The sequence below is a fragment of the Polistes fuscatus genome, unplaced genomic scaffold, assembly GCF_010416935.1.
Source record: "Polistes fuscatus isolate 324 unplaced genomic scaffold, CU_Pfus_HIC Scaffold10, whole genome shotgun sequence".
Classification (NCBI taxonomy): Eukaryota; Metazoa; Arthropoda; class Insecta; order Hymenoptera; family Vespidae; genus Polistes; species Polistes fuscatus.
The window spans coordinates 6,437,825-6,465,761 of record NW_025112998.1 but is presented as its reverse complement, the minus strand read 5'-3'; the positions used below and the strand labels follow the sequence as shown (position 1 = coordinate 6,465,761).

Here is a 27,937-nt window from a genome sequence, read left to right as displayed (position 1 = left end):
TCTACCTACGTTAAGTGTTTGCTTGATGTCAGCTTGCCTGTGCCCCACCCTAACTCTATTGTTATACCGCATCCAAAAATGAACTCGAGGGAATCCTCTATATATGCCGATTCTCTCGAAAAAGCTCATTTTTTGGAACGCAATAATACATCCACCTAAATACGATCACTCGCATTTTTCTCTTTTATCCTAATCTCTACAATATTTACAATCTATTTGTCATATTTGATGTTATTTCGTTTTTCTATTAAATTCAGACTTATTCGGCATTCAATCGTCGTGATTTTGGAATCGTATTTGAGCTTCTAAGAAGCCTCTTTCTTAAGTTGTTAACATCCTAAACTAAATATTTATTAAGGATAACGACATATTTCAATCAACAGTTCTAACGTATAAGCTCTTCATTTATAAAACCTCATATATATATGTGTGTGTGTTTATGACAACAATTACATTGATAAGATTTAACGAATAACAATCGGTGAAAAGAACTACAAAGTAGTCTAAACAAAGTAAATTAATGAACTTGATCTCATAGATTGTTTCGAAATTTCTACGATGTATCTTTGTATTTACATGATGATACTTATTGTATGTCGTTCGACACAACTATATGTTAGGAATAAATGAAAATCTAACGTGGCGCCGCCGGACGCTACGATTCCTAAGCTGCCAAATGTTCGGTGGATATTCAGAAGCTCCACCTGCCGACGTTATTTACGGTCGAGGTCTACTATGTTAGTCCGTCTGTCTGTCTCTATCATACTCTGGACAATTAACAACGCCCAACGATGTATTCCGTTTAATCATAGAAAGTCTAATCTCGTAAGCATTCGCTTACTTGCTTGCTTACTCGTTCGTTCATTCGTTAGAATCAGTCACTCAGTATACTCAGACCATACATCCATACCACATACAAACATACATATAAACATACAAACATCATACAAACATATATACACGCACGCAAGCACACACACACACACACACACAGTCAGTGCAACGAACGACAGCAAAGCAAAGCTTACGAGCGTATCTTTCTCTCTCTTGTCTCTCTTCTATTACCCTGTGTGTGTTTGGTTGTAGCTGGGTGAGACGAAACACGGTCGAGGAGAAAAAGAGAGAGAAGGGGAGAGACTTCGTATCACGTGCTGTTGACCTGCGAACTAGTACGTGCGGTTATGTCGTAACTTTCACAATAAGGCATTTTCATCGTGCGATCGTGCTTCGTTTGCCTTCTTTTCAACTCTTTTCAATCTTATATACAAGAATAGGAAAGAAGAGAAAAAATAAAGCAAGGAGAAAGAAACGGGAGAAGGAATCATCGTTCAACGATTTGTTGTTCATTATTCTCATCAAACGAGACAGATCCTACGTCATCTATGGGATATTAAATTTTCGATCGGTAATGTTATTTTTTTCTTTCTTTTATTTGAGGAAAAAATGGCGCGAAATTGAAGTTGATACGATAAGACATATGAACTCTTTTGAAATTTTCCATTGATAATAGTCTGGAAAGGAATGGAGTTATCAAGTGCATGATTAAAAAGCGTTTATTTTTACGCATATTATCTGTATAGTCGTATTTCTTGCATGCAACATTCCACGATCGGATATTCTACTTATTTCTGTTGAAAGGAAAATGTAAAAACAGTTAAGTTTTATTTCTTTCTATTGGTCAAAAGCAACGATAGTCAGATTACGCAGGTATAAAGCATTCCAAGTTGTTGGGTTGCGATGACTCACGTTTTGTTATTTGGAACGGCTCCGTGATTTTAAAATAAAGTAAACAGCGGTAGTTAACGCATCATCGTCATAGTCAAAAGGGAGTGGAAGATTTCTCGTATATACGATTAATCAGCGTTCCAAGGTTGCCAGCAGTGTGTTCCATCTTGCCGGTCGAAAGAACTTCTTTCTTTTATAGTTAGCTTCAGGCCGAGAGCCAAGTATCGTGCCGAGTTGTCGAGTTGCATTGTAACGGTTCGACTACCGAGAGATATGCCATATAACAGGAAAAGTGTGTCATCCGAACGCGATCATTATTATCTCTGATTCGACGAGAATAGGAATTATAATTTCGAATAGAACCCAATCCAAAATGGTTTCTCTCTCTTCGACTATTAAAAGAAAAGAAAAGAAGACACTCTAAATTCTCTACTACGCGTATTTCTTGATTTACTTTAAATACAATAGGTATTAAGACTATTTTAATCCAAAAACGGTTAACTTTAATTATTCTAGTTTCATTCGACACTGATCATTATTTATCCATATCGATAAAAATACAGATAAGAAAGTTCTTGTAGCTAAGTTTATCGACAGTACGTAACGTACTATATCAAAAGATAATGAAGGTGTTAATTCCCATCGGGATAATAAAACATAGCCGTAGAGTAATGTAAGGAAAGAGAGAGAGAGAGAAGATATTGAGTTTTACCGACATGTGTGTGTGTTTGACAGTAGAGTAGCGTAACGTTGCGCGCGTTCGTTCGTTCGTTCGTTCGTTTGTTCGTTCGTCGTCGTCGTTCGTTCGTCGTCGTCGTTCGTCCTTGCACAGTGCCGCCGACGAAGCGTATATCTAGCCTCTCCTGAGAATAGGGCGCGAACGTGCGCGCGCGCGCTCGTTTGTGGTGAGAAGCGCGCGTCCTCTCCTCTTCGTCGTACACAGAAACCGCGTGGCGAGTCAGAGCGCAAGTCTCAACAACGAGGCAACGCCGCGTGGCCGATCAGCTGGTCGGCCGCCGGCACCACCAACGAGTGGGGGAAATCGCGCGCGACTGGGCTAATGAGTGTGCGACCTATTGCTGCTTCTTGGTGGAGGAAAGCCTTCTCTCCCTCGACAAGAGTGCGCGCGCGCGCGCACTCACTCACTCACTCACTCTGGAGAGGGAATTACTAAACCATAACCAACCAACCAGCCTGCCTGCCTGCCTGCTTGCTTGCCTGCCTGCCTGTTTGATAGCCAGCAGCCAAGCCAGACCAGACCTCGGGAACTATCTTGCTTATGCATTCTCTTTTATTTGCTATTGTGTTCCGTTGACGCAACCTAGCATGTTTTTTTTTCTTTCCATTATCATCAAATATTACTATATTGCCACCTCCGTTCTTGATGTCTTTTCTACGATCGAATGGCATTGCAAGGTCCAGGAATTATAACACTATCCTATTGCAAGAGGAACACATGCACACTTGCCCTTCTTTCTGTTAACACTTTTAATGAGATTCTTTGCTTTCTTGATATATTCTAGGATAGGTTTTTATAAAGGGGATAACAAGCACACTTTGGAGATGTATGAATTTGTTTTCTTTCTTGAAATTTTATTAGTAAATCTTGTTATTACCCATTAGCGCGTTTTCTATCTTGTCCATTAGAGTTCACCAAAAAGGTTGACCTACAAACACTAATTATCGGATTCTTCTTCACTCGCGATGCACTGTTGTGTCGTTGGTCGATTCCAAATATTATACACTTAGTATTTTTCTCTTTCACAACAGAACCAGATTTCTCTCACGCACGTACATCGACGAACAGTATTCGCAAGAATTGTAAAAAGATAAACTTCAGAATTACAAGCAAATTCGATCGAATATAATTTATTTTCTGTTTAAATCCGTCTACAATTACATAAAGAGGGAAAACAATATCTAAATTAGTAAAAACAATCTAAATCATAAAAAAGTCACGTAAAAATGATGTTAAGCTGAACAATCCGACCTAGTCGACGGTCCAACAAGCAATGCTGCTCCGTTCTCGCTCGCAACGGCTGTTAGTGGCTCGTTCGAAACCATCCCCACCACTAAGAGACGACCACCACCGGTAGTCTCTCTCTGCTAATACGCGCGCTTGCACGGCACGACGACGACACGCGACGACGACGACGAGACGGTGGTAGACGACGAGGAGGACGTAGTGCACAGGGCCGTCACCATTAGACGGGAATCGCATCCTCGCGAGGGCGCTCCGGTCTTAAAGGTGAATTTACACCTGACACTTGTGGCACGGAATGTAGCCGTTGACCGTTTTAATCCCCTCGCGCGAACGACGTCACGAATGACGACGACGACGACTACGACTACGACTACGACGACTACTACGACGGACGACAACGACGCAAGCAAAATTTACGTCATATACACCGATACAAATACATCTCCTACGTTACACATATGATCGTTAAATAATTCTTATAGGAAACATTATCAAACAGGAATAAGAATATAAATGAGGAAGGAAAATATGAGCAGTCCGTTTCCAAAGTATATTATTCATTGTATGTATACACATGATAGTTAATGTTAATCAAACGAGACATACATTCGATCGGAAGTTAAAGAAAAAGACAGAGAGAGATAGCGAGAGAGGAGAGTGTAAAGTGGAAGGGGAAGAGGTCGACGCGTGATAGGCGCAAGACGAGAGCCGGGCAGCGAAGCGCGTATCACGTACAACGTATCGCGGTACAACGGCACCCTTTTGCACGACGCGCCGGTACATACAGCCACACTTGGCCACATCGATTTTACTGGCTCGCTTGCACTCACACTCGGTCGATCCGTTCACCGAAGGAATGTCTCATATGCCTTCTCTCTTTCCCTCTCTCTCTTTCTCTCTCTCGAGCGCAAAATCTCTTCTCTTCGTCAGTCACGCGGCGTTTCTTTCGGTCTTACTCCGTCGTCGAGTGAGCTCTCCCTCCCCCCCATCTGCCACCACCACCTCCTCCCCTGCTCCCGACCCTCTCTTCCCCTGGGTCCGTGCTCGCCAAGCTTCGTCGCTTCGCCCGCTCTCCACCCTCCCGCGCTCTCTCTCTCTCTCTCTCTCTCTTCATCGTCGATCCTACCTCCCTCCCTCCCTCCCCGCCGCCAACTACCCCCTTTCTCCGTCTCCGTCCGTTCGTCTCTCTGTTGTGATCGCGGGGCGGTAGCGCGGCGGGCCGCGGGGAGGTGAAGTGGTTGCACCTTTTGCCGCATCTCGGAATCTCGCTCGTTGCTCATTTGCCGTAGCGCGGGGGAGAAAGAGAGAGCGAAGGAGGGGGAGAGAGAAACAGAGGAATAGCGTGAGAGAGAGAAAGAGAGAAAGAGAAAGACCTCCTGCTAGGTAGTAGTAGTAGTAGTAGTAAATAGTAGTAGTAGTAGTAGTTGCGAACGGTACGGTGGTCGGACAGTTCCAGTTCCGTTTCGATTAGACGAGTCCACACGCCGGAATTTTTGGCTCGTGAAAACGTACGCGTAATGCTGTTTATCGTGGCCATTGACGGCACTCCGTGCTGCTACTGCTGCTGTAATCGCCGTCGTTGTCGTTGTCGTTGTCGTTACCATCATAATCGTAATCGGTCTTGCACTTCTTCTTTTCGTCTTCGCTCTTCGAAAAACAGTGTGTCGTCGTCGTCTTCAATCGTACCGCAATTTCTTCATGAGGTTAAACTCGAGAAAGATCAAACCAAGTGAGAGTCTAATATTTTTTTTAGTTCTTTTTCTTTTTTCGTCGGTGAAAGAAAAACACAAAAAAGAGAGAAAGAAACATGATGGTTTGATGATGACTGACTCTGGTGGTGGTGGGTTATGGCTAACGTAGTAGGACTGTCGTCGAATAATCATCATCATCATCATCATCATCGTCGTTACTGTCATCATCTTCATTATTGTCATCTTTGTCTTCGTTGTTGTTCTTGTTATTACTATTTCTGCTGCTGTTGTTATCGAAAACGAAATGGAGAAAGGAACGAACTCTGCCAGAAAATAGAAGAAGAAACGGAAGAAGAAATCGAGTACGAAAAAATAATTCGCGTGCATTCGTCAGCGTTGTCGTCGTCGTCTTGGAGAAGGAGGAGGAGAAGGACGACGACGACGACAACGACGAGGACGAGGACGAGGACGAGGACGAGGAGAACTCCTCATCGGGAGTACCGCCGGTGCAGTTTATACGCTGTCTCCTCGAGCCGAACTCTACTTTAACTCTAACGCACGCGCGCGCACAAGCGAGAGAGAACGAACGAACGACGATCGTCAAAAGGGGGTGGAGAGAGAGAGAGTGAGAGAGAGAGAGAGGGAAAGAGAAAGAGAGAGGAAGAGAGAAACAGACACCAGCCGGCTTTTCTCTCTCCTCCGGTGCCCGAGAGAGACGAACCCCGGCCCTCTAGCCCAGTTCCGGGCACGGTCGCTGATCCATCGATAAGGAAGTTTCCTCTTCTCTCAGACACGGATCATCCTCTCGGTGCGTATTCGGCAAACGAGCGGAACGAGAACACCTCTCTCTCTTTCTCCCTGTCTGTATCTACTTACTCCCTCAGCACGAGATTCCTTGTCGTAAGGCGTCCCGTAGCACGTGAGCACCGGCTTTCTCCCACTACTCTCTTTCTCCTTCTTCCTCCCCCCTCTTTCTTTTTCTTTCTCATTTTCTTTGTACCTTTCATAGGAAGAAGAGAAACTTCTTTTGCAGGTAAACTTTTTTTTTCTAGCGCATCCTCCTTTATTTTATTGTCTTCTTTTTATTCCTTATTATTTCAAGTTTTTTCCCCCATGCAAGAACGCATAAATGATCAAATGCGCGCATCTTCGTTTCCTTCATCTCTCTTTCCCTTGATTTCTTCATTTTTTTGTTCTTCTCGTAGTCTCGGCATTCGCCCTAAGTTTTTTCTTCATCGTATATGCGACATGAAGGAAGGAAGGAAGGAATGTTAGGTTAGATCAACACGGTTCATACACTCCAGCAGCTGCATCACCGAAAGGTCCGACAACGCGGAATCCTCTCTCGCTCTCGCTTGCGTTGCCAATGCCTGGCCGCATACTGCGATCTGTGATTCGTCGAGTCGCTTTTCTTAGTGAATCGGATGCGTTCGTGTGATAGGACGGATTTCGAACTCTGCTGCCTCGAGATTCTCTCGCGCTTTCTCTCTCTCTCTCCTCTCCCGCCACCCCTTCTCTCTTCCTCTCTCTTCTGTTTCTATCTTATTCGGTCTCTTTCTCTCTACATACGCTCTCTGTTACAGTGGCTCGGCGTCGATACTCGGTAAACATCCCGGTAGCAGTTCCTCCTTTCATCCGTTTTACCTTCTTCGCGAAAAGGCGAACAATTGTTTCAAGATGAGACGCGAATAATTTCTTCTCCTTTGTTCTCTCAGGGCTCTCATTTCGTACGTAAGTATCGTGACACTTTCAAAGCCGGCTTCGAACGTCAATTTTTAAATGTGTCTCGATGTCCTTTTCCTTTTCTCTCTCTCTCACTCTCTTTTAGTATTCCTCTTTTTCTTTTCTTTTTTTTTTCTTATCATTCGCGTATCTCTCTCTTTCTCGTTTTTTTTTCTCCTTGTTTTTTTTTACGGCGATGATAATAATAGATCTTTATTTTTAACGAAATAGGCACGAACAGAGATGATCGTCCCTTTAACAACTAACGTTATACTTTTTCACACGGGAATCTTCTTATTCTTCTTATCCGTCGTCCCTTGTGTTCAGCATGTCGTGTACATTGACCTTCGTCTTGCTCAAATATCTCCACTGTTCGATGTAACCTGACGAATATCATTGCCGAAGGGGAAGTTTTGGATATTTCAAAATGAAGGCACCAAGCCGATCGTCTTCGTAGTTGTCGTCGTCGTTGTCGTCGTCGTTGTCGTCGTCGTCGTCATCATCGTTCTATATATTCGCGTTTTAAAAATGCGAGAGGTTCGCTTTAAAATATTCAAATGGCGTAGACGTTGAGTGCGTGTCCTCTATCGATCGTAGGAGTGGTGTATTAACGACGAAGGCACCGAAGTTACACGAAGGATTTATACAATACTCTTTCTCTTCTTTTTTCAAAAATTGTCATCGCGAAAGGGATCATTGCAGTTTAGCGAATTATTCAAACATATTCGAATTTATTTCTTAACTAACCTAATTATTAACTAAAACTTACAATCCAATTATATCTTACATATTACTTGTTTTAATGAAGATTAGTAGACCGCATGTCACTTCGTACTTGTTTGTACTCTTGTATCGTCAACTGTCATGGAAGAAGGATATTGAACGAGATTATTTCGATAATCGAACGCCTTCGATTATTTCTCGAAATCGGAGTTGCATCTCGAGTTGCAAGACAGCCTATACAAAAAAAGAAACATACATGCATGCGTATCTATCTTTTTATCTAACCGAGATGACATCGATGTTAAAACAGTAAATAGTAACAGCAAAAGCAACATAGCAATAGCAATAGCAATAGCAATAGCAATAGCAATAGAAATAGAAATAGTAATAGCAATAGGCAGTAGAAGAAATGTCTTTAATTCCGAGTTCTAGAGCATGTGTATACGCGCGATGGTGGCAGAGAGCGTGGAATTCGAACGTGTGCGTTCCGCCTGGCAAACGCGCAAACGCGTGACCGCGTCCATGAGGACTTACCATTAATCCGGGTTCTTAACCGCGCGCACGGGAGTAAACGTGGCCGACACGCTGGTCCCCCACAAATCATGATAATAATAAGAATAATAACAATAGTCAGAATAATAAGAATAATAATAATAATAAGAAAAAGAAGAAGAAGGAGAAGAAGAGAGTCGCTGCGTGTAATTTATCGTCTTACCGACGTCATCGGCCGTATGACGTGAATAGTTTTGCCTTCTTACTCCACCTCCTCCTTTCCTCAATTTGTAGGCACACGTCTGATAAAGAAGAGAATCTGGCTATAACAACAAGAAAGAGAAAGAGAGATAGATAGATTAGTCTCTGCCGTTCGAAAGAGAATTCGGAAGCGAACTTGTGAGTGAAACTGCCCCCTCGTGGTGTTTCGGTTTTATCTGCTTCCCGATCCGCTGTCGACGACGCCGTCGACGCCGTCGACGTCGACGACGACGCCGCAACCACTCCTCCACCATCGAGTCCTTACCTCTCATCCCCTCCCCGTGCAACCCCTACCCCACCCTATCACCAGAGTTCCTTCCTTGCCCCCCGCCTCGCCCTAGCCTGGTCTCTTCTCTTCTCGTTTCGTCGCCGGTGCCTTCCCTGCTGTTCAGAGAACCCCCACCCATCTCCTCCTCCTCCTCCACCGCTTCTTCCCTTCTTTCCCCCCTTTGCCCTTCCGTCCGTCCGTTCGTCTGTCCTCCCTCGGCCTCCCTCCCTCCCTCCCTCCCGCCTGCTCTTCTCTTCTCTTCTATGGTCCTCCATTTTGTCGTGATTCCTCTAGCTCCAAGCGTATATCGCACATTTTGCTCGCACGGTGCTATTGACTTTTACGTAGGAATCGTGCGCGAAAGTGTGCCTATGTTTGACATACTGCCGATCCGCACAAACCGAGAGCACGACTATGGGACTCCACCATAGGCTGCCTTGGAAGGTGTCACTCTCTTTTTCTTTCTTTCTTTCTCTTTATTTCTTTCTCTCTCTCACTCACTCTCTTTCTCTCTCTCTCACTCACACAAAACATCTATCCGTCTATCTGTTGTCTATCTTTCTCTCATTTTCCCTCCCGCTTATCGCTCTCTCTCTCTCTCTCTCTTCATCACATTTAGTCTCTCCAGTTAGTGGTGGTGTCTCTGTCGCACTTACTCGCTCGCTCGCTCCCCTTCTGTCCAGTGCGCGTGTTCTTTCTCTCTCGCACAATGTCGTTCCTTTACTCCCTCCTCTTTTTCTGCATGATTCTGTCCTTCCAGGTTTATTCCCCTCGGTAAATTGTGTCTTTTAACAACATGCGAATTGCGTTGGCCGCTGTAGACAGTAAGCAGCACGGCAGTGCCAACTACAACACCAAGTGTAACTTTCTTTAATAATACTATTATTTTTCTTCCCTACGTCTATTCTACACTTGTATTTGATCATCGTCGTCGACTCTTTCCGGTCGCCGTCCGTTCCTTCCTTCCTTCTTTCCTTCCTTCCTTCTTTTCTTCCTTTCTTCCTTCCTTCCTTCTTTCCTTCCTTCCTTCCTTCTTTCTTTCATTCATTCATTCCTTCATTCATTCCTTCATTCCTTCCTTCCTTCCTTATTTCAGTTTGACGTTAATTTTCGACCCTTTAATGTCAGACTTTTCCGCATCTTTTACATGATGAAGTGGTGAAACTCGATCAGACACTAGTGCCCTGGTGTTAATCTTCTTTTTATTACATTCCTCGCGTCATCGTTTTGCCGAATTTCTCCGTCCGATTAGTTGGTTCGTGTTATCGTATATATTTACATGTATATATATATATAGATATTTTTGTAAATCATCCTAAATTTTGATCATCCAAAAAAATAGACTTTGATTAATATTCTTTGTCTTATTTCAGATGTCTGCTGGGTCACAAATTCAGATGGCACCCCAATCAACCGTAAACTCTGGTCAGTCGGTTCATAGTCAAGACTCGAACATGAGTACCGGTATGTTTATACTTTTAAAAGGATATTTAGAAATATATAGAAAAGAATGTCCTTTAAATCTGTACACGCTAAGAACACCGATTAATTTACTTCTCATCCATACATTTTCAAATACTTGTCATGTCAGAGTATCTTCTTATTTCTAACAAGAAATATATATTATTTTAATGCGCAAGTATTTCAATCCAATAAGACATATTTATATTTATATTACAACGATCTTTCATCTTTTCATAATAAAGTGGCATATATTCAACATCGAAGACTAAATTTCACTTTGTATATACGCTTTGTAATTCGTTATAGGCTCTTCACATAGTGATAAGGAGGTAGATCCAAATACTCCAGAAAAAATACCAAGAACTCCTTCTGAAAGGAAAAGAAAGCGTAAAGCTGATGATGGTGGCGGAGGGGTTCCAGGAGGGCCGGTGGGTAGCAAAGGAACTAGGTCTGTTGCAGCTTTAGAGAACAAAAAAATCAACGAATATTTTTCAAAACACCATCTTGGTAATAGTCCCATTCGACACGGAGGAGCTAAAAGTCCTTCTCCTCAACAAGGATATCCCATGGTGAGTATCCTTTTAGGTGTTATAAATATACCTTTCTTTTTATTCTTCTACTTCTGCCAAAATAACATGAAATAGATATATGTTATCATTATTTTTGTTTTATCAAACTTAATCACGTATTTTAAATTTTTATTTCAATAGTATCCTCCATCACCGCAACAACCTTTTTCACCTCAAGTAACAACGCCTAACTCCTCGGTGGCAGAATTTTCGTCCTTGATGCAACCACCGAGGCCTCATCCGCAACCTCCAACTCTTCCACCACCGTCTTCGACGCAACCTGCAGGCTCAATGGTCAGCAAGCAGGTGCAGGTAAGGCCTACCAACCTCAGTAGGACAAGCCAGGTCAGGCAAGCGAAGACTAACACCCCAAATGTAAGCAAAATTCGGTAATACTTGCGAGCATTTTATAAGAAAAGCCCTATTTTATTTGTTTTTTTTCTTACAATTCCTTTATATAACTATATGTTTCTTACAGTGTTTCTCTAATTGAAAATGTTGTTATTGATAAAACACTTTGTTAACACGATACATCTACTTAAAATTTGTTTGAATGCTCTATTAAATGTACTACAAAGTATAAATATTTAAAATACACAAGTATAGGCAAATTGGCAAAAGCAATTGAATGACCAAATTTATCTTAAGCAATGATCATGATGGATGATGGTAGTTTGAAAGAGTAAAATGATTTCACAATGCTATCGTCATTGTACTCCTATCATTGATCATTTCGTTTTTGGTACTTATTTTAAAGAATATTTATACGAAATGATTGTATGTATTATTTATATTATCGTGTGCAAAAGTGATATGTAATTATGAAAAGGATGTTTCTTGTAAAATGTTCGCAATAATTTGTACGAATTTGTAATCAGACTGTAGCACTGTATCCATTTGTTATCATACAAATGCAGGCTACCTTGTAATGTCGCTCCTAAAACCAATGACAAAAATTCTTATTTTGCATTTAATTGGTCAAAGTTATATCATGTTTAAGAATAATCATTTTTATAGTAAATCTTTTTCAAATAGGGGTGTATGTTTTTTATCTTGGCATTCCTGTACGTTTACATTTTAATAGATCATTTAATTTTTATATGCTTGATTTTTTAACGGGTTTAAATTTGGATATTATATATAAAGAGAGAAAGGGTTATGATTAAATTTATATTTTTTTTTACGGTGATTAGAGTATTTGTCCACTATGTTTAACATACGCATACATTTTAGGTGTTTTCCTTGCTGCCTGTAATTTTTTTTACTTTAATATCCCCTTGAGTTTTGTTTTAAAATGATTTATTTTAAATGGATAACTAACATTGATATTTCTTATATTTTATTTGATCTGATTTTGCTAAAATAATTCCTTGAATTTAGCATCTCATATTGATCAGAGAGTTCCTAACAATATAAACAAAAGAAATATAGATCTTTTTTATTTTGTTACATGTATTTTACTCAATCTGGGTGCAGCAAGGTATCTGGTGTTTCTAATCAATGCTGACAAATGTATCAGATGTTACAGTTAATTACATTGTATTTACTATAAAATATATCAATTATATATTCCAGACAGAACTAACTTGCCAGAGGATACAGGAATTTGAAACTCAAGCCTCTTCGGACTTAGAACTACGTAATAACAAAATTGATGAATTAAATAGAGTAAGTAGTAAAGTCTATGCATTGCGATATAAACACCAAAGATGATGGTTCTTCTCTTTTCCTTATTTTAATTATTAATTATTTAAATATTTACATATAATATTCTTTGTTTTTTTTTTATTATTATTTTTACAGACAACAGAAGAACTTAGGCATCAAATGGCTAATCAACAAAAACTTATTGAGCAGCACAAATCCCATATAAATAAGTGTATAGACGTTGTAAAGAAGTTATTAAAAGAAAAATCAAACATAGAAAAAAAGGAGGCTAGGCAAAAGTGTATGCAAAATAGACTGAGGTTGGGACAGTTTGTGACCCAGAGGGTAGGTGCAACGTTTCAAGAAAATTGGACGGATGGTTACGCATTTCAAGAATTAGCTCGAAGACAAGAAGAAATTGCAACTGAGCGAGAAGAAATTGATAGACAGAAAAAATTATTGCTCAAAAAGAGGCCGTCTAATAGTGAAACGAGTAGGAAACGTAGTCAGCCGCAACCTTCCTTGCATAATGGAACTGAAGCTACATTCTTAAAACCAGATGCTGTGCCTGGTTCTTACACGTGGCAAGAGTATTATGAAGCTGATGAAATACTCAAGGTATTCAAATTTATTATCATTTATATTATTGTGTAAATAAACAATAGTCAATTAAATATATTTGATTAATTGTTATTCTCAGTTGCGGCAAAGTGCGTTGAAGAAAGAAGACGCTGATCTGCAACTAGAAATGGAAAAATTAGAAAGGGAACGAAATTTACACATCAGAGAGTTGAAGCGTATTCATAACGAGGACCAATCGCGATTCAATTCTCATCCTGTATTGAATGAACGTTACCTTTTACTAATGTTATTAGGAAAAGGTGGCTTCAGTGAAGTGCATAAGGTATTAAATATATTCTTTATATATATATATCTTTGTTTAAGAATTTTCCTAATTAACTTTCCTTATTTTATATATTTTATTCACTTTTTAAAACAGGCATTTGACTTAAAAGAGCAACGGTATGTTGCTTGTAAAGTGCATCAATTAAATAAAGACTGGAAAGAAGATAAAAAAGCTAATTACATAAAGTAAGTTAACAATTGAATTATATTAAAAACAAATATTAAGAATGATAGATCTATATATAATTTATTTAATAAATTCGTTATTAAAACAGGCACGCATTACGGGAATACAATATACATAAAGCTCTAGATCACCCTCGTGTTGTAAAATTGTATGATGTGTTTGAAATTGACGCCAATTCCTTTTGTACTGTCTTGGAGTATTGTGATGGACACGATTTAGATTTTTACCTCAAACAGGTATGCAATATCTTTTTAAACTTAACAGTTTTCTTTTTTTAATAAATGAGATTAAGTAAAATTGTTTTTTTTCTTTGGTAGCATAAAACTATACCAGAAAGGGAGGCAAGGTCGATCGTCATGCAAGTAGTATCGGCATTAAAGTACCTCAATGAAATAAAACCACCTGTCATACATTATGATCTAAAGCCAGGTATGTAGAAATTAAAATAATTTTACATGTGTCATATTTAAATATTTCAACAATGTATTTTATGTTTTATCTTTTCTTTTATAGGTAATATATTACTCACGGAAGGTAATGTCTGTGGAGAAATAAAAATTACAGACTTTGGATTGAGTAAAGTTATGGATGAAGAAAATTACAATCCTGATCATGGTATGGACCTTACATCCCAGGGTGCTGGTACTTATTGGTATGTGTATCTTTCTTCGTTATTTTCTTCTTGGCATTATTAGATTTATTTAATATAAATTTTCTTAATAATAGGTACCTCCCACCAGAATGTTTTGTCATTGGAAAAAACCCTCCTAAAATATCATCAAAAGTTGATGTATGGAGTGTGGGAGTTATATTCTACCAATGCCTTTATGGTAAAAAGGTACTTGATTGATCATTTTTTTGAATAAAATTATGAATTATTATTGAATAACAATATTAATAATAAAACGAATTTGTATATTTCATTTTAACAGCCATTTGGACATAACCAATCGCAAGCTACAATTTTAGAAGAAAACACAATATTGAAGGCCACTGAAGTTCAGTTTGCGAATAAACCAACCGTTAGCAACGAAGCAAAGGTAAGAAAGGGTTTATGAATGGAATAATATTTGAATTATTGGTGTATTTAATTGGAATGAAATTGTTTTACAGGGTTTCATAAGAAGCTGCCTAGCGTATAGGAAAGAAGAACGTATAGATGTACTGACACTAGCTAGACATGAATACCTGCAACCTCCTGTGCCAAAACATGGCCGTCAAGCGAATAGTCAGCAACAACAGCAACAGCAACAGATTCAACAGCAGCAGCAAAGCTCCTTTACTATTGGCATGTTTAGTGGTATGAACGCGTCAAGCAGTTCGTAGTGGAAATGGACTAAAGACGAATATCTTCGATATGCTATTACATGCCAAATCTTGAGCACTGAACTGCGCACCATCTCATCTTAGGAAAATAACGATCGCTATAACCAATTGTAAATACTAAACCGGATACTATCACCATCACTACCACCACCTTCATCACCGTCATCACTACCATTTACCACTACCATCACTACTACTACCATCATTACTACCACAACCACCACCACTACTACCACCACCACCACCACCACCACCACCACCATACCGCCACAACTATACTTACAGGTCGTCTCATAGGACTTTGCAAGAGAGATGCGAGACTGGTCGTCGCAAGTCCAGAAGCTTGCGTCTTTCTACAAGCCACGCTACATTATTCAGCATAACAAAAAAAATGTTGTGTTCGTAAATATTCAATTGTATTATCGTTCCTTGTATCAAAACAGTGGGCTGACTTGATAATAGTGTTTAAAAAAAAAAAGAATAGAAGGAAACAGATAAACATGTGATAAGTCATTGTGAATTAACAAAAAGTGAAGTTTAAACTAAAGAGGAGAGTTTAATAAGCGAAAAAGGGTTATATAAAAGACGATGGAATCCAGTGGAAGTGATATATAATTACTCGGTGAAAAAGAGAAAATAGAAATGAGGAATAAGAGAAACAGGGGGCAACGAAAGATTCAAACAAAACAAAAAAAAAAAAGAAATAATAATAATAATAATTAAAGAAAGAATGGAAATATGCAGCAAATCGCGTCGAAAAGAGTTTTAAAGAGACTTTGCTCTTGCGGAGACGTTCCTCTCTTCTGAAGTTAAGTATGCGTGAATGAGTGTGATGAAAGATTGTTAAATCTAGCGTGCGTGTATATATTTATACTATATATATATATATACTAATAAATCCGATATAATATATATATATGGTGTAAAGAAAAAAAAAGGACAGCATTGACAGTGGGAAGACAACTGTGGTGGCTCTATCCTCGCATGACCTCCGTGCAGCTAAGTATTCCATGAATACTTGACTACACATCATGTTACTTTATTCAAATATTAACATTATTACTTATATCATGACTAATAACAATTAACATACATAAACACGAGGAGATTTGGTTGGTTGTTCCTATTCTGAAATGAGTGGGCTTTACCTATACTGGAACGATTAGTTTGAGAATCGAAAGGAAAGAGTGGCGATGACTCCCAAAGTATAACAAACAAACAAACAAACAAACAAAAAAAGAACAACAAGAAAAAAAATCGTATAGGATCACGGTCCACCACTTGCACCCCCAGCCCTCCCCCCTTTCCACTTTCCGCTGATAAATATATTACATATTTTAAATTCGATGAATTTTTTAAACTCGCGGTTAAAAAAAAGAAAGAAAAAAGAAACCAGAAAGAAACGCGTTTTTCCTTTCTATTCGTGGACACACGCATCTTCTCTCTCGAAATAATAAATAAATAAATAAATAAATAAATAAATAAATAAATAAATAAATTATTGCGGCCATTTCTCCGTGCTAAAGAAAAAAAAAATCAATTCGTATTTATCGGGCATTAAAGAAAATGAAGAAAAAAAAAGTAATAATAATAATAATAATAATAATAAAAAATTTGTAAGGTAAGAATCGTAATATTATACCGACCTGATCATTATTTCTTTACTCATAATATATAATTTGTTTTATATATGTACGTTATATAGAGATAATTATGAAATAGAAGACTAAGTTATTTTATCAAGTGCCCTTGCTTTGTATTATAGTCGTGTCTGTCGACAAACTGCAGCTTTGGGGAGTAATAGAAAAGAAGTTGTTAAAAAAATGTTGTGTAAGTTGTTGGTACAATGTGGGCACGGTATTGATATGACACAATACCAACGTGATTGGCAAAGTGTGGTCAGAGGAGAATACATTACAAGTCTGAACAGAGTCTGCTACTAGATCCATCGCTTAATATTTTAAAAGCCAATCAATCAACCGTTCCGCTTTCCTTTCTCCCGTACTTCTTCAAATAACTGATCCCCGTTATTATTAAAGAAAAAAAAAGACGCATATTTCTTATCAATTTCTTTTTCTTTCAAACGTGCCACCTTTTAAAAATGGCTTTTCGTTGCAAACTAAATTATATGTAATTGATCTATTCGATTAGATAAATCTAATCAATACTTATTTTTAATCATTATTTATTATGTACTGCTAATGACATTATTTGAAAAAATGTATTCATCATTAATGCACTTCTTATTACGGATTAATAATAAAAGCAAGTATCAAAATTAAATAATGATAAAAAAAAAATGCATTCGTCGAAATATATTTAAATGGTGTGTATTATATATTTATTTATAATTCTCTTAATCGAGAGCATGAGAAAACTTTTTCGAAGAGAAGCCTTTTTTAAGAGATGGCAAAAATATTCGCTTTTTTATTTTCTTTTACGAGTCAAACTAAGCAAGTGGAAATCCTAAATTATTCTTAAAATAAAAAAGAAAAATAAAAGAAAATAAAAAGAAGTCAAACATCGTTAGGAAACATTGAGTTTTATAAATTTGATCCCTGGTGTAAACTTGTATCGATAAACGAAGATTTAAAGATAAGCGACTTACTTTACACATCTTTTACAAAAGTCACATTAAACGCATTTACTCGAATTAATATATCAGAAATAGCGTTAACATTTTAATGCGGAGTGAACAATTTTGCATTTGTAAATAATGAAGAATTTTAAGGAAAAAGAAAACAAAATCAATGGATAGAAAATAAAAAAATTAATGAATGACGCGTGCATCCGTGTAATGGAGTAAAATTATTATATAAAAACAAACTAAAAAAAAAAAATAAGCATAAAAGATCCAAAAGGTTATTTTTTTTTTTACTAATAATTTAAAGTATTCACACACACACACACACTCACACACTCAAACGAATTAGCAACGAATATGAATCTTTCTTTTTTGTTGTTTCATGTGGAGTGAACCACAAAATCTTAGCATTAATTTTTTTTAGAACAAAATTAATATATTGTAATTCGAGTACAATCGGGTAAAGTATTATTATTATTATTATCATCATCATTATCATCATCATCATCATCGTCATCATCATCATCATCATCATCATCATCATCATCATCATCATCATCATCATCATCATCGTAAACGAAACACGACAGACAGCCATCGTCGCAATTTAAATAACATCGGTTATTTTTTATCGTCCTTACGTGTTAGTATAAAATAGTCATGATCTTTCTCATAATTACCAACAGGAATTGTGTCGAGGATGGTGTATGAAACGTTATAGCAATAAAATTACGTATTTGTGTATAATTTAAAGTTAGTAAACTTATTGATTACGTACAACACTTGTATATCAGAATATATATGTATATATATATATATATACACATCCCATTTTAATGATAAAAAGAAAAAAAGAAAAAACCATACACCTCACATATATATTTTTTAAAATATCGGTATTAGTTTTAAAAAAAAGTAAAATTATTATTATTATTTTTTTTTAATGCAATTAAATATCTATTACTTCAAATTTAAAGATTAAAAATAATTGCACACCATTTATTTATCGTCGATATATTTTAAATTCCTATTTTTGCTATTCGTACGGAATTCTTTAATTTTTCAATTCATATATCTCGATGTTAAGAGAAAGAAGTATTTTATACAAAGAAATCAATTTCAGTAATAAAAAGACATTTTATATATTAGTGAGATATAACTCGACGAGATATGGGAGAATACAGGCTGTTCATCCGATAATGGGAAGATTCTATATACAAGTAGGTAATGACAATATAATTTTTTAAAATAATAAAAATTTTTTTATTAAAGTAAAATTTTAATTTAAAATCAAATATTTGCAAATCATGTGGAAGTTTGAAAAATCTTTTTTAAAGTATTGTTGAAAAGATTTTAAATTATTTGCTTTTTTTACTATAGCAATTTTGTGTGTCAACATGTGACGAAAATAATAAAGATGAAAAAGTATAAAAATGTTCATATATTTTATTATATATATAATGGCGCCATTAATATTATATTTATATATATATATATAAGAGTAATCTTATTCAATTAAGTGTCATGTGTGTAAGAACATCAGCTCATAAAATAATTTCTTATCATTTTCCCCAAGGATAATAAAAATTATAAAATATCAATAATAAAAAATACATGATTCATTATCTATTTAGTTTTGTTTTTCTATATCGTAAATAAATATTACATACATATCCATAATGAGTTGTGCGCCGTGTTTCTTTCATTTTAATTTGATAATTAATCTAGAGTTTTTAATTATTTATGTGTGAGTGTGTGTCTCTACACAACGAGCTTAGAGTATACCATTGTCTTGCTCTACGCTTAGTTAAATGGATAAATGTGTAAAATCATTTTAAAATTGTTTTAAACCTGTTGTTCTTTCTTTGTCTTACTTTTATTCTATTCCCAAATGAAATAATAATTATAATTATAATATTAATCGCCACTGCGTTTTCTATTAGACACTGTGTCTTTCTTTTCGAGACACTGTGTCTTTCTTTTCGAGACCGGTGCTTTCTTTTCGAGACTGGTGCTTTCTTTTCGAGACCGGTACTTTCTTTTCGAGACCAGTGCTTTCTTTTCAGTAAGAAACCACAAAAATACTAAAAAACCTTGGCTTTCTATACTAACTCAGATATCTATTCCCTTCTTATTTCTCTCTCTCTCTCTCTCTCTCTCTCTTTCATTCTCATTCTCTCTCTCTCTCTCTTTCTCTTTCTCTTTCTCTTTCTCTCTCTCACCTTACTAATTTATATAGGCAGTCTTCGTAATTTACAGTTCTGTTTTGACAAATTTATACCGCGTTAATAAAAATTTAGTCGGAATCACTTTCCTCGTCTGATTTAAGTGCGTAAGAAACTGGTTTACGATTACGTGCACTGTTCTTTCTTGGCGGTACTACAGGCGATGGTTCCGAGGTATTGTCACTTTCAGAGTCTGATTTCTTCCTTCGTTTTTTCTACAAAGGTGATATTTAAACATTTAAAAAAATTTTTAAATTGTTTTTTAATATCATTCAATAATTTGATATAAAAATACTTACGGATTTCACTTTACTCGCTAATGTATTATCATCTGTTTCAGAATCAGAAGATTTGAGTTTTTTCTTCAACTGACGCTTAACTGGCTTCGCACCTCCTCCATTTTCTGCCTTTTTTTTTGATGGAACTTAATTGATATTATAGTGAAAATAAGAATTAAAAATATATTATACATTTATATATAAATAATATTTTAAATATGAGTAGTATTGATTGATTACCTTTTTTTGGTGGTGTAAACATTATCAAAGAAGAATCTTCACCGGGAGAAGATATAGATTTTTGTAATTTGTCTGGAGTATTTCCAACTAAACTATCAAAAAGTTCTTCTGGACTTGCTATAATAAAATATTGATGACGGTCGATGAGACTTATATTTTATTATTTATACGATTAAAAATAATATAATTTAAATCAATTAATGTATCAATAAAAAATATATATTCACTTACATTTAGGTGGCGGTGGTTTCTTATCTATTTTAAAATCATCATCCGAATCGCTGAGCGTTATTGTAGGCTTTTGCGACTTTTTTCTAAGAAAAGTCATAAAAATTTGATCATTAATAGTCTTCTTAGAAAAATTGTCATGTATATATTTTAAATATCATGACATTATCATGACGTTAATAATTTTAAAATCAATACGCATACTCACACTTGTTCAGAATCGGACGACATATTATAAAGATTTTCACTAACAGCATCCGATTCGTCACTGCTAACAGCATAATTTCTTTTAGCTGCAATTTCAACATAAGCCCAATTTTAAGATATATATTAAAAAAATGTTTAACTAGTATATAGAAATAATTCTTTCATACATGCAGCTGCTCTTCGCGGTGAACGCACTGGTGAACGCACTGGAGAAATACTATTAAAATCAATTGCGTTACTGTCAAATTCATTACTATCGGAATCAGAATCCTTTTTCTTGGGTTTTTTCAAAGGTTTAAACGACAATGTTGTTTGTTTCGTTCCTAATTATAAAGACAAAAATATTGCATTTAATCTGATCATAATTTTCTGTTATATAGAAGTTATATATATATATATATAAAAAAAAGAGAAACAAATTATTTCACCTTTTTTAGCACCTGGTTTTTTCTCAGTTTTAATATTGAGCTTTTCAGTGATACTTTTATTCGATTCTAAAAGAATATCAAATTCATCTTTCTCTTCGATTACTTCTTTCTTTATCTATAAAATAATATATATTTAAAAAAAATTCACATAATTTTTTAATAATAATAAATAAAAAATAAACAAGATCCAAAACTAACTTTTGGTTGTCTCTTAATTCCTTCTTTCTTGTCCTTAGATACAATATCTGCTTTTTCTATTTTCTTTTTTAATTCGGTATCGATAACAGGAAGTATTCTACGAGTATCCTCTTGCTTATAAAATTTAGCTGGCGGCTTTTTCATATTTTGACGTGATTTATTTTCTTCTTTTTTTTCTTTCTCTTCGACCTAAAAAAACATCAAATACAGACATAAGAATAATTTTCATTTTATCTAAAAAGATGTTTCGATTAAACACGATCCGATAAATATATAATTACTTTATTTAATTCAGCCAATAAATTATCCAAATCTTCCTTCCAAAGAGAAATAGGGGTACGAGCTTGCAATCTTTTTAATTCCGCTATTTTTTCATCCCTTTGACGTAAGAGGTCATCTTTTTTTTCCTTCGTTAACGACCACAAAGTCATACCCAAAAGATAATCAAAATTTTCTTTTTGTATTGCAGCCGACGAAGATGGTGTATCTTCAGTTAATTCGTCAGCAACTTCCTCCTAAAAATTAGTAAAAAATTAAGTTATTATTTATATAAAAATGAATATAAATATGTATATCAATATAAAAAATCAAAAGATGAAAATAAATAACTTTTTTGTTCCGACTTACTTCATCTTCCTTTTGTAGCAATAAATATATTTCATCAATATAGCTATATGTATTTATATATATTTTTTTTAATCCAAGAATATAATTTATTTAATACAATTACTTACCAAGACAGCTTCTCTGTTTTGAGCTAACTTCCATGCAACCACAGGATCAGATTCGTAATTACGTCTTATCAATTCAGCTATCATATCCTTTTTCTTTTTATTTTCAATCACCAAAGAACCATCACATTTTTCTAAAATGAAGCGAGCTTGATTTGATAATTTTCCTGATTCTGCTTGTAAGATACCTTCTAAGTAATCTTTCCTTTTGTGATACGCATCCAATCTAATTTTGTAAAAATTCCTTAATATTTGAGTAACGCTATCATATTTCTGAAGACAACGATTTTCATCAAATGCGCACTGTAATTAAAAAAATATAAATATATATATTTTTTCTCCTATTTGTTAAATATGTTAAAACAAACGTTAATAAATATCTTACCATTGATGTTATCGACATTGTCGATTGCAATTTAAAAGCTTTATGCAGACCATCTCTTTCTAAATCCAGTAACTTATCACGATTTAAAATTACTATAAAATGTACAGTAGTATCCGTGTAATATTCTTTATAATCTCTATTAAAATCAATATATTTGTAGTCACTCTATAATAAATATTTTAATTTACATATAAATATAACTTACGTAATAATTGCAGGTGTTTTCTCGGTACCGTGTAACATAGGTTCTAACACTGTCTCTTTATAAGTTTGTGTCCACATTCCAATTGGAAGTTCTGTAATTTCTACTTTATCTGGTCCTATTATAGAAATTTCTCCACTAAAAATATAACGATAATCCCCACAGCTTTCTATCACACCGGTAAAATTCTTATAGTATGGTATCTGCATTATGTAAAATTATAATTTAAAGATTATTAATAAATTTTAATAATAAATGTATCACATTGTAAAATGTTACCATTGGTTTAGGGTCTCCACCATCCATCATACGATACAAATTTTCTATAATTTCGCGAGGATTATAATTTGGAATTTTGGTCATCCATCCCGTACCGATACCATCCGCACCATTTACCAATAACATTGGTATTACAGGAATGTAGTATACTGGCTCGATTTTTTGATTGTCATCATATTCATGTGCAAGAAGTGGATCATCGTGTTTATGAAATATGAATCTTGCTAGTGGACTAAAAAATAAAAATACATATCTGTAATAATAATCTTTTTAAGGATTATTTATCATTTTAAATCTAATTTACAAACCTAAGCATTGTGAAAATGTATCGAGCACTTGCAGCATCTTTACCTCCTGTAAGTCTTGTACCAAATTGACCAATAGGCTGAAGTACATTAATATTGTTACTTCCGACAAAATTTTGAGCTAAGTTAATGATAGTAGCCATAAGAGACACTTCACCGTGATGATAAGCGGAATGTTCCGCTACGGAACCAGCTAATTGTGCAACTTTAACTTCACGTTTATCGTTACGTTTCAAACATGTAAAAAGTACTTTTCTTTGACCAGGTTTAAAACCATCTACCATACTGGGTATAGATCTTACGTTATCATAATTACTATACAGTACTAATTCAACATTAATAAAGTCTGAAAAAGATACAGTACGAGTATCTTTTTCATAAAGATAACGTTCACCTAAACCAATTTCTTTTCGTCTCTTTGTTTCGTCCATATGATTCACTAACCACTCCTTACGTTGATCTACACATTTTTTACTAAATGCCATGATTATATTTTGATCATCTTGGTCACCGTCATATCGAAATCGAATTCTGTGCCTTGCCATATTTTCAAAGTACTCCTTTGCCTCTTTGGCGGTAGAAGTACCCAAACCTATTTAAAGTAATTTTAAACTATACATATATACGTTGTTTCTTATAATTTGTAAAAACGTAAAAATAAAAACCTTTGTAGTATTTGATTTTATACGTATGAAAATTTTCTGTTTCCTTCTTCCATGATTCAAATTCTGGTAACGAAAAGAACGATAATACTTGATTTCCTTTTGATGCTTTCACAATTGGTGTAATGAATTCTTCGATGAAGTTTAGTTTTAGTAAAGATGGCCAATTGTGATGAATAAAGTTAATTAAAAGACCCTTAATATGAGAACCATCCTAAAGAAAAAAAATATGTCATGTAAAACTCTGTAAATATATTACCACAGCCTAATGTACAAATTAATAGTAGACAAAAAGATATTTATTGACCTGATCCTGATCAGTCATGATCATCATTTTACCATAACGAAGCGTTTTAAGATCATCCCGGGTTTCATACTTTTTTTTATATTGTAGACCAAGAATTTTTATTAAATTATTGATTTCAGCATTTTCTAATATTTGTTTGTGCGTTGCTTCTCTTACATTCAATATTTTACCTGTAATAAATAAATATATATGTGTAAATTATGTACCAGTTAATACAAAGCTTTGATGAATTTCATAAAGTATTAAACGTACCTCTTAATGGAAATATGCCATACTTATCTCTACCTACAGAAGATATTCCTGATACAGCCATCGTTTTAGCTGAATCTCCCTCAGTTAATATTAGGGTACACTCTAATGATTTATTTGTTCCAGCATCATTAGCATCTTCCAACTTAGGAATACCTATAAATAATTTGTATGTTAATGCATTAGTATTCTGTTAAATTTCATTATATTTTAATATCTTATTCGTAATTACGTAATTATAAAATTGACGTAATTTAATGAATAACACCTTGAAGTTTTCTCTGTTTTGATTTAGGTCCCAATTTTTGTAGTTGACTGTCAGCCTTAAATTTGGCCCATGTTAAGACAGATTCTACGATGCCAGTTTTCATTACCTACAAATAAATCAAATGATTATATATACAAAATTACTGATTTCTTATAAATAAAATCATATGAAAATTACTTACGGCTGTGATGAATTTATCGCTTAATACGCATTTAGAACCAAAACTTTTTTGTTGCAAAGTCATGTGTTCCTTAGTCTGTGAATCGAATGAAGGATTATTGATGAGACAATTAATAAAAATCCATAAATGATTTTTGATTTGGAATGGTTTTATGGTAAACCCAGCTTTATTTTTCTTCTTTAATGTTTCTGTTAGTTGTTTAACTATCAAATCTGTAACATGGTCTACATGTCTGCCTCCCTGTTGATTAATTCAATGTTATAATGCATTTGATTTAATAAAAATAATGTAAAAAGAGGAAAAAGATTTAGTAAGTTCAGAAAAATAAATACCTTTGTCGTTGCAATACTATTTACAAATGACATTTGTTGGAAACCCTTGTCGGATAAAGTAACCGCTACTTCCCAACGAGCTCCGCAACTTTCATAAGCAATTTTTAATGGGTTACCAGAATCATCTTCCTTTCCTTTAATATAACAGTCAATGTAATCTTTAAAATTCTTTACAGGTACTCTAACTCCATTAAGATAAACTTTCACTCCTCTTGTAGATGCTGCTACGTCGTACGCTCTACGCGACATAAGAGCTACTATGTCTGCATCTAAAGAATCCATTTTGAATTTGGATAAATCTGGAGAAAATGTTACCTTTGTAAAATCTTCCCCGTGAAAATCTTTAATTCGAGGTTCACTGGCTTTCCCCATATTATCGCCCCATGTCTAAGAACAAATAAATTATTGAAATGTTTTAATCAATATCATTCTAACAGTTATCATATTTGTATCATAATTCTATCAAAATGTTACTTACTTGTTTTAGACTTTTTTTATATTCCTTAGATGCAGTTTCAACGGTGAAACGATGACTAAAAATATTACAGAGTTTTGCACCATAGCCATTTCTTCCTCCTGTAACTTTTTCCTCCTCGTCGTCGTAATTTGATGATGTTAATAAATGACCAAAAATCATAGTGGGTACATACATATTCTCTTCCTTATGTATTACAACAGGAATACCTTTTCCGTTATTCCAGACAGATATGGTGTTATTCTCTCTAAAATCAAAAATATATCAATTACTTTTTAAAGTAACTTTGCTAAAAATATAAATTAACCCTCTCAATAAAACTGACGACTATGAACTTCCTACATAAAATGCCATTTATGTAGGAAGTGCCACGGCAGAAAAGACATCCATAGCAAAAAAGAGAGAGTTAATAGATATTAATTTATTAAATATACTTACGCATCAATATCAATCTTAATAGTATCCATTTTTGGATCACGTTGTTTGTTATCAGCAGCGTTGACTAAAATCTCATCAAATATTTTATACAATCCAGGAACAAATTTAATATCCCTCTGTACCATCATTTCTTTTTCCTTATCGAAAACCCACATAAGTTCTGTGGTACTTTCAATTGATCCGATGTATGTATCTGGACGCAAAAGAATATGCTCCAATTGTGTTTTTTTCTGGTAAATACCTTCGATGGTTTTCTTCTTGGCATTACTAGCTTGACCTCCATTTTCGATAGCTGAACTCATTTTTTTAATGTGATATGTTTTTATATATCTGCAAATAGAAGATTAAATAAAACAATAAAAAATTAAATAAGCAAAGGGTTAGTAATTTTACGTAAAAATAATTACTTGGTAACAATAGCACTTATTAATTACTATAACTAAACATAAATTTTATATATATTCAAATGCTGCAGCAAAAACAACAATTGGTGATAATTAATAATTATTTAACGATTTAATTTTTTGCAATATATAGAAATCTTTAATCCTCAAACGACATTAGATATCAGATCTAATAGGATGATGAAAAATCATTTGATTACAATTCAATATTAAAATATCATCAAAAGCTAATAGGCAAAAAATGTTAATTAACCTTTTTATAGTTTCTTAGACTCGACCAAAAAGATGTATTTACTATATAATTTCCTACCCTAAATAAGTCTTAATAATATGGCGGGAAAACGTCCTCATCTAATTGGCCAACAATACAAAGAGATGCCAATTTACAAGCGAACACCTGCTTTTTGAAAACAAATGGTGGACAGAAAAATACGTAAATTACGACCGGCAGTTATCCATTGGGGTTTGTAAGAATTTGAAAAAAATGTTATTTTATTGTTATTAGTATATAATATATATACATACACATGTGTGTATATATGGATAGATATATATCTCACCTTTAGTTCATTCACTTATGATATTATTATCGCGTAGTAACGTTGATAACGGAAAGTAATATAATCACACGATGCCATTCATTGTGGTTATAATTAATGATTAGCATAGCACAGGCACTGATATTCATCCGGTACACTCACCCCGATCTAATCTTATTCTATATCTTTTAATATATTTCAATGATATATTTGAATTAAAAGATATTATTTAAACTAATTGATGCCCTTAGATTATTTGTTTGTAATAAATTCCAACAAATAGCTACAAGTACAATTCTTCTTCATCACAATCGTTGCAACCAATCGTCGAAGTTACTTTGGCGCTACTATCGTTTACAGAGTAACATCATTAAGAAATATAAAACCCTGCTAATAACTATTGGAAACAAATAATATGAAAAATACAAATTTATAAATTTATATTTGATTAATTTTTCTTTTTAAACAAATTATAAGGTAGATTCAAACATATGAATAGTAATTATATTGATTTGATAAACAATTCAAATCATTTTAATATATGGCCAATTTCAATCTTTACTTATTTATATTTGTATATATAAATCTAATATATACATATATACTGGGTAGAAGTAAATAATAAATTCATTTTTTAAACAATTCTAACTTATAAAAATGATGTTAAATATTATGCATTTTTTTCCTATTTTTACATATTATATATACAATATAACATGCACAACCTACATTATACATACAATCTTTATATTGTAGAGTACAATAAATAAAATAAACAGCAAGAAAAGGAAACGGTTAAAGAGATTTACTATTTTTTTTCAATAAAT

The 27,937-nt window shown here is 34.6% G+C and overlaps 2 protein-coding genes and 2 long non-coding RNA genes across 23 annotated transcripts in view; 1 reads left to right on the top strand and 3 right to left on the bottom strand.

Annotated features, from left to right (window-relative positions):
* Positions 1–16,333, top strand: part of LOC122525531 (serine/threonine-protein kinase tousled-like 2) — a 49,119-nt gene extending 32,786 nt beyond the window's left edge. For 10 of the 18 annotated variants that reach the window (XM_043648432.1, XM_043648423.1, XM_043648414.1 and 7 more), the window contains 13 exons: positions 10,240–10,330; positions 10,637–10,899; positions 11,041–11,274; positions 12,475–12,567; positions 12,703–13,164; positions 13,247–13,450; positions 13,547–13,638; positions 13,728–13,875; positions 13,957–14,068; positions 14,153–14,291; positions 14,366–14,477; positions 14,572–14,679; positions 14,753–16,333. In XM_043648432.1, the coding sequence (XP_043504367.1) occupies positions 10,240–10,330; positions 10,637–10,899; positions 11,041–11,274; positions 12,475–12,567; positions 12,703–13,164; positions 13,247–13,450; positions 13,547–13,638; positions 13,728–13,875; positions 13,957–14,068; positions 14,153–14,291; positions 14,366–14,477; positions 14,572–14,679; positions 14,753–14,965 (2,271 nt within the window). In that variant the 3' untranslated portion in view covers positions 14,966–16,333. Of the gene's footprint in view, positions 1–5,125; positions 5,439–5,814; positions 6,209–6,983; positions 7,132–9,235; positions 9,311–9,613; positions 9,727–10,022; positions 10,122–10,239; positions 10,331–10,636; positions 10,900–11,040; positions 11,275–12,474; positions 12,568–12,702; positions 13,165–13,246; positions 13,451–13,546; positions 13,639–13,727; positions 13,876–13,956; positions 14,069–14,152; positions 14,292–14,365; positions 14,478–14,571; positions 14,680–14,752 lie in introns of those variants that run through there. The other 8 variants (XM_043648476.1, XM_043648441.1, XM_043648512.1 and 5 more) reach the window with 8 other exon arrangements.
* On the bottom strand, positions 1,536–2,033 carry LOC122525648. Its single transcript, XR_006305852.1, has 2 exons — positions 1,747–2,033; positions 1,536–1,628 (listed from the first exon to the last, which is right to left on the bottom strand). It is a non-coding gene; the product is annotated as an uncharacterized LOC122525648 (long non-coding RNA).
* On the bottom strand, positions 7,837–8,736 carry LOC122525618. Of its 2 annotated transcripts, XR_006305841.1 has the most exons (3): positions 8,561–8,736; positions 8,380–8,430; positions 7,837–8,079 (listed from the first exon to the last, which is right to left on the bottom strand). It is a non-coding gene; the product is annotated as an uncharacterized LOC122525618 (long non-coding RNA). The 2 variants fall into 2 exon arrangements; XR_006305834.1 differs by lacking the exon at positions 8,380–8,430.
* A 2,834-nt stretch (positions 16,334–19,167) lies between the features above and the next one.
* LOC122525519 (DNA topoisomerase 2) lies at positions 19,168–27,514 on the bottom strand. Of its 2 annotated transcripts, XM_043648369.1 has the most exons (24): positions 27,132–27,514; positions 26,168–26,497; positions 25,733–25,976; positions 25,255–25,641; positions 24,923–25,162; positions 24,742–24,847; positions 24,477–24,629; positions 24,225–24,394; positions 23,921–24,131; positions 23,259–23,847; positions 22,951–23,182; positions 22,675–22,874; positions 22,470–22,605; positions 22,088–22,387; positions 21,981–21,989; positions 21,635–21,868; positions 21,354–21,542; positions 21,156–21,270; positions 20,895–21,050; positions 20,729–20,813; positions 20,524–20,606; positions 20,293–20,409; positions 20,074–20,198; positions 19,168–19,989 (listed from the first exon to the last, which is right to left on the bottom strand). In XM_043648369.1, exons 2-24 carry the CDS (start codon positions 26,467–26,469, stop codon positions 19,846–19,848), a joined length of 4,527 nt encoding a protein of 1,508 aa, XP_043504304.1. In that variant the 5' UTR covers positions 26,470–26,497; positions 27,132–27,514; the 3' UTR covers positions 19,168–19,845. The 2 variants fall into 2 exon arrangements, with proteins under 2 accessions (XP_043504304.1, XP_043504313.1); XM_043648378.1 differs by lacking the exon at positions 21,981–21,989.
* Between the last annotated feature and the right edge of the window lie 423 nt (positions 27,515–27,937).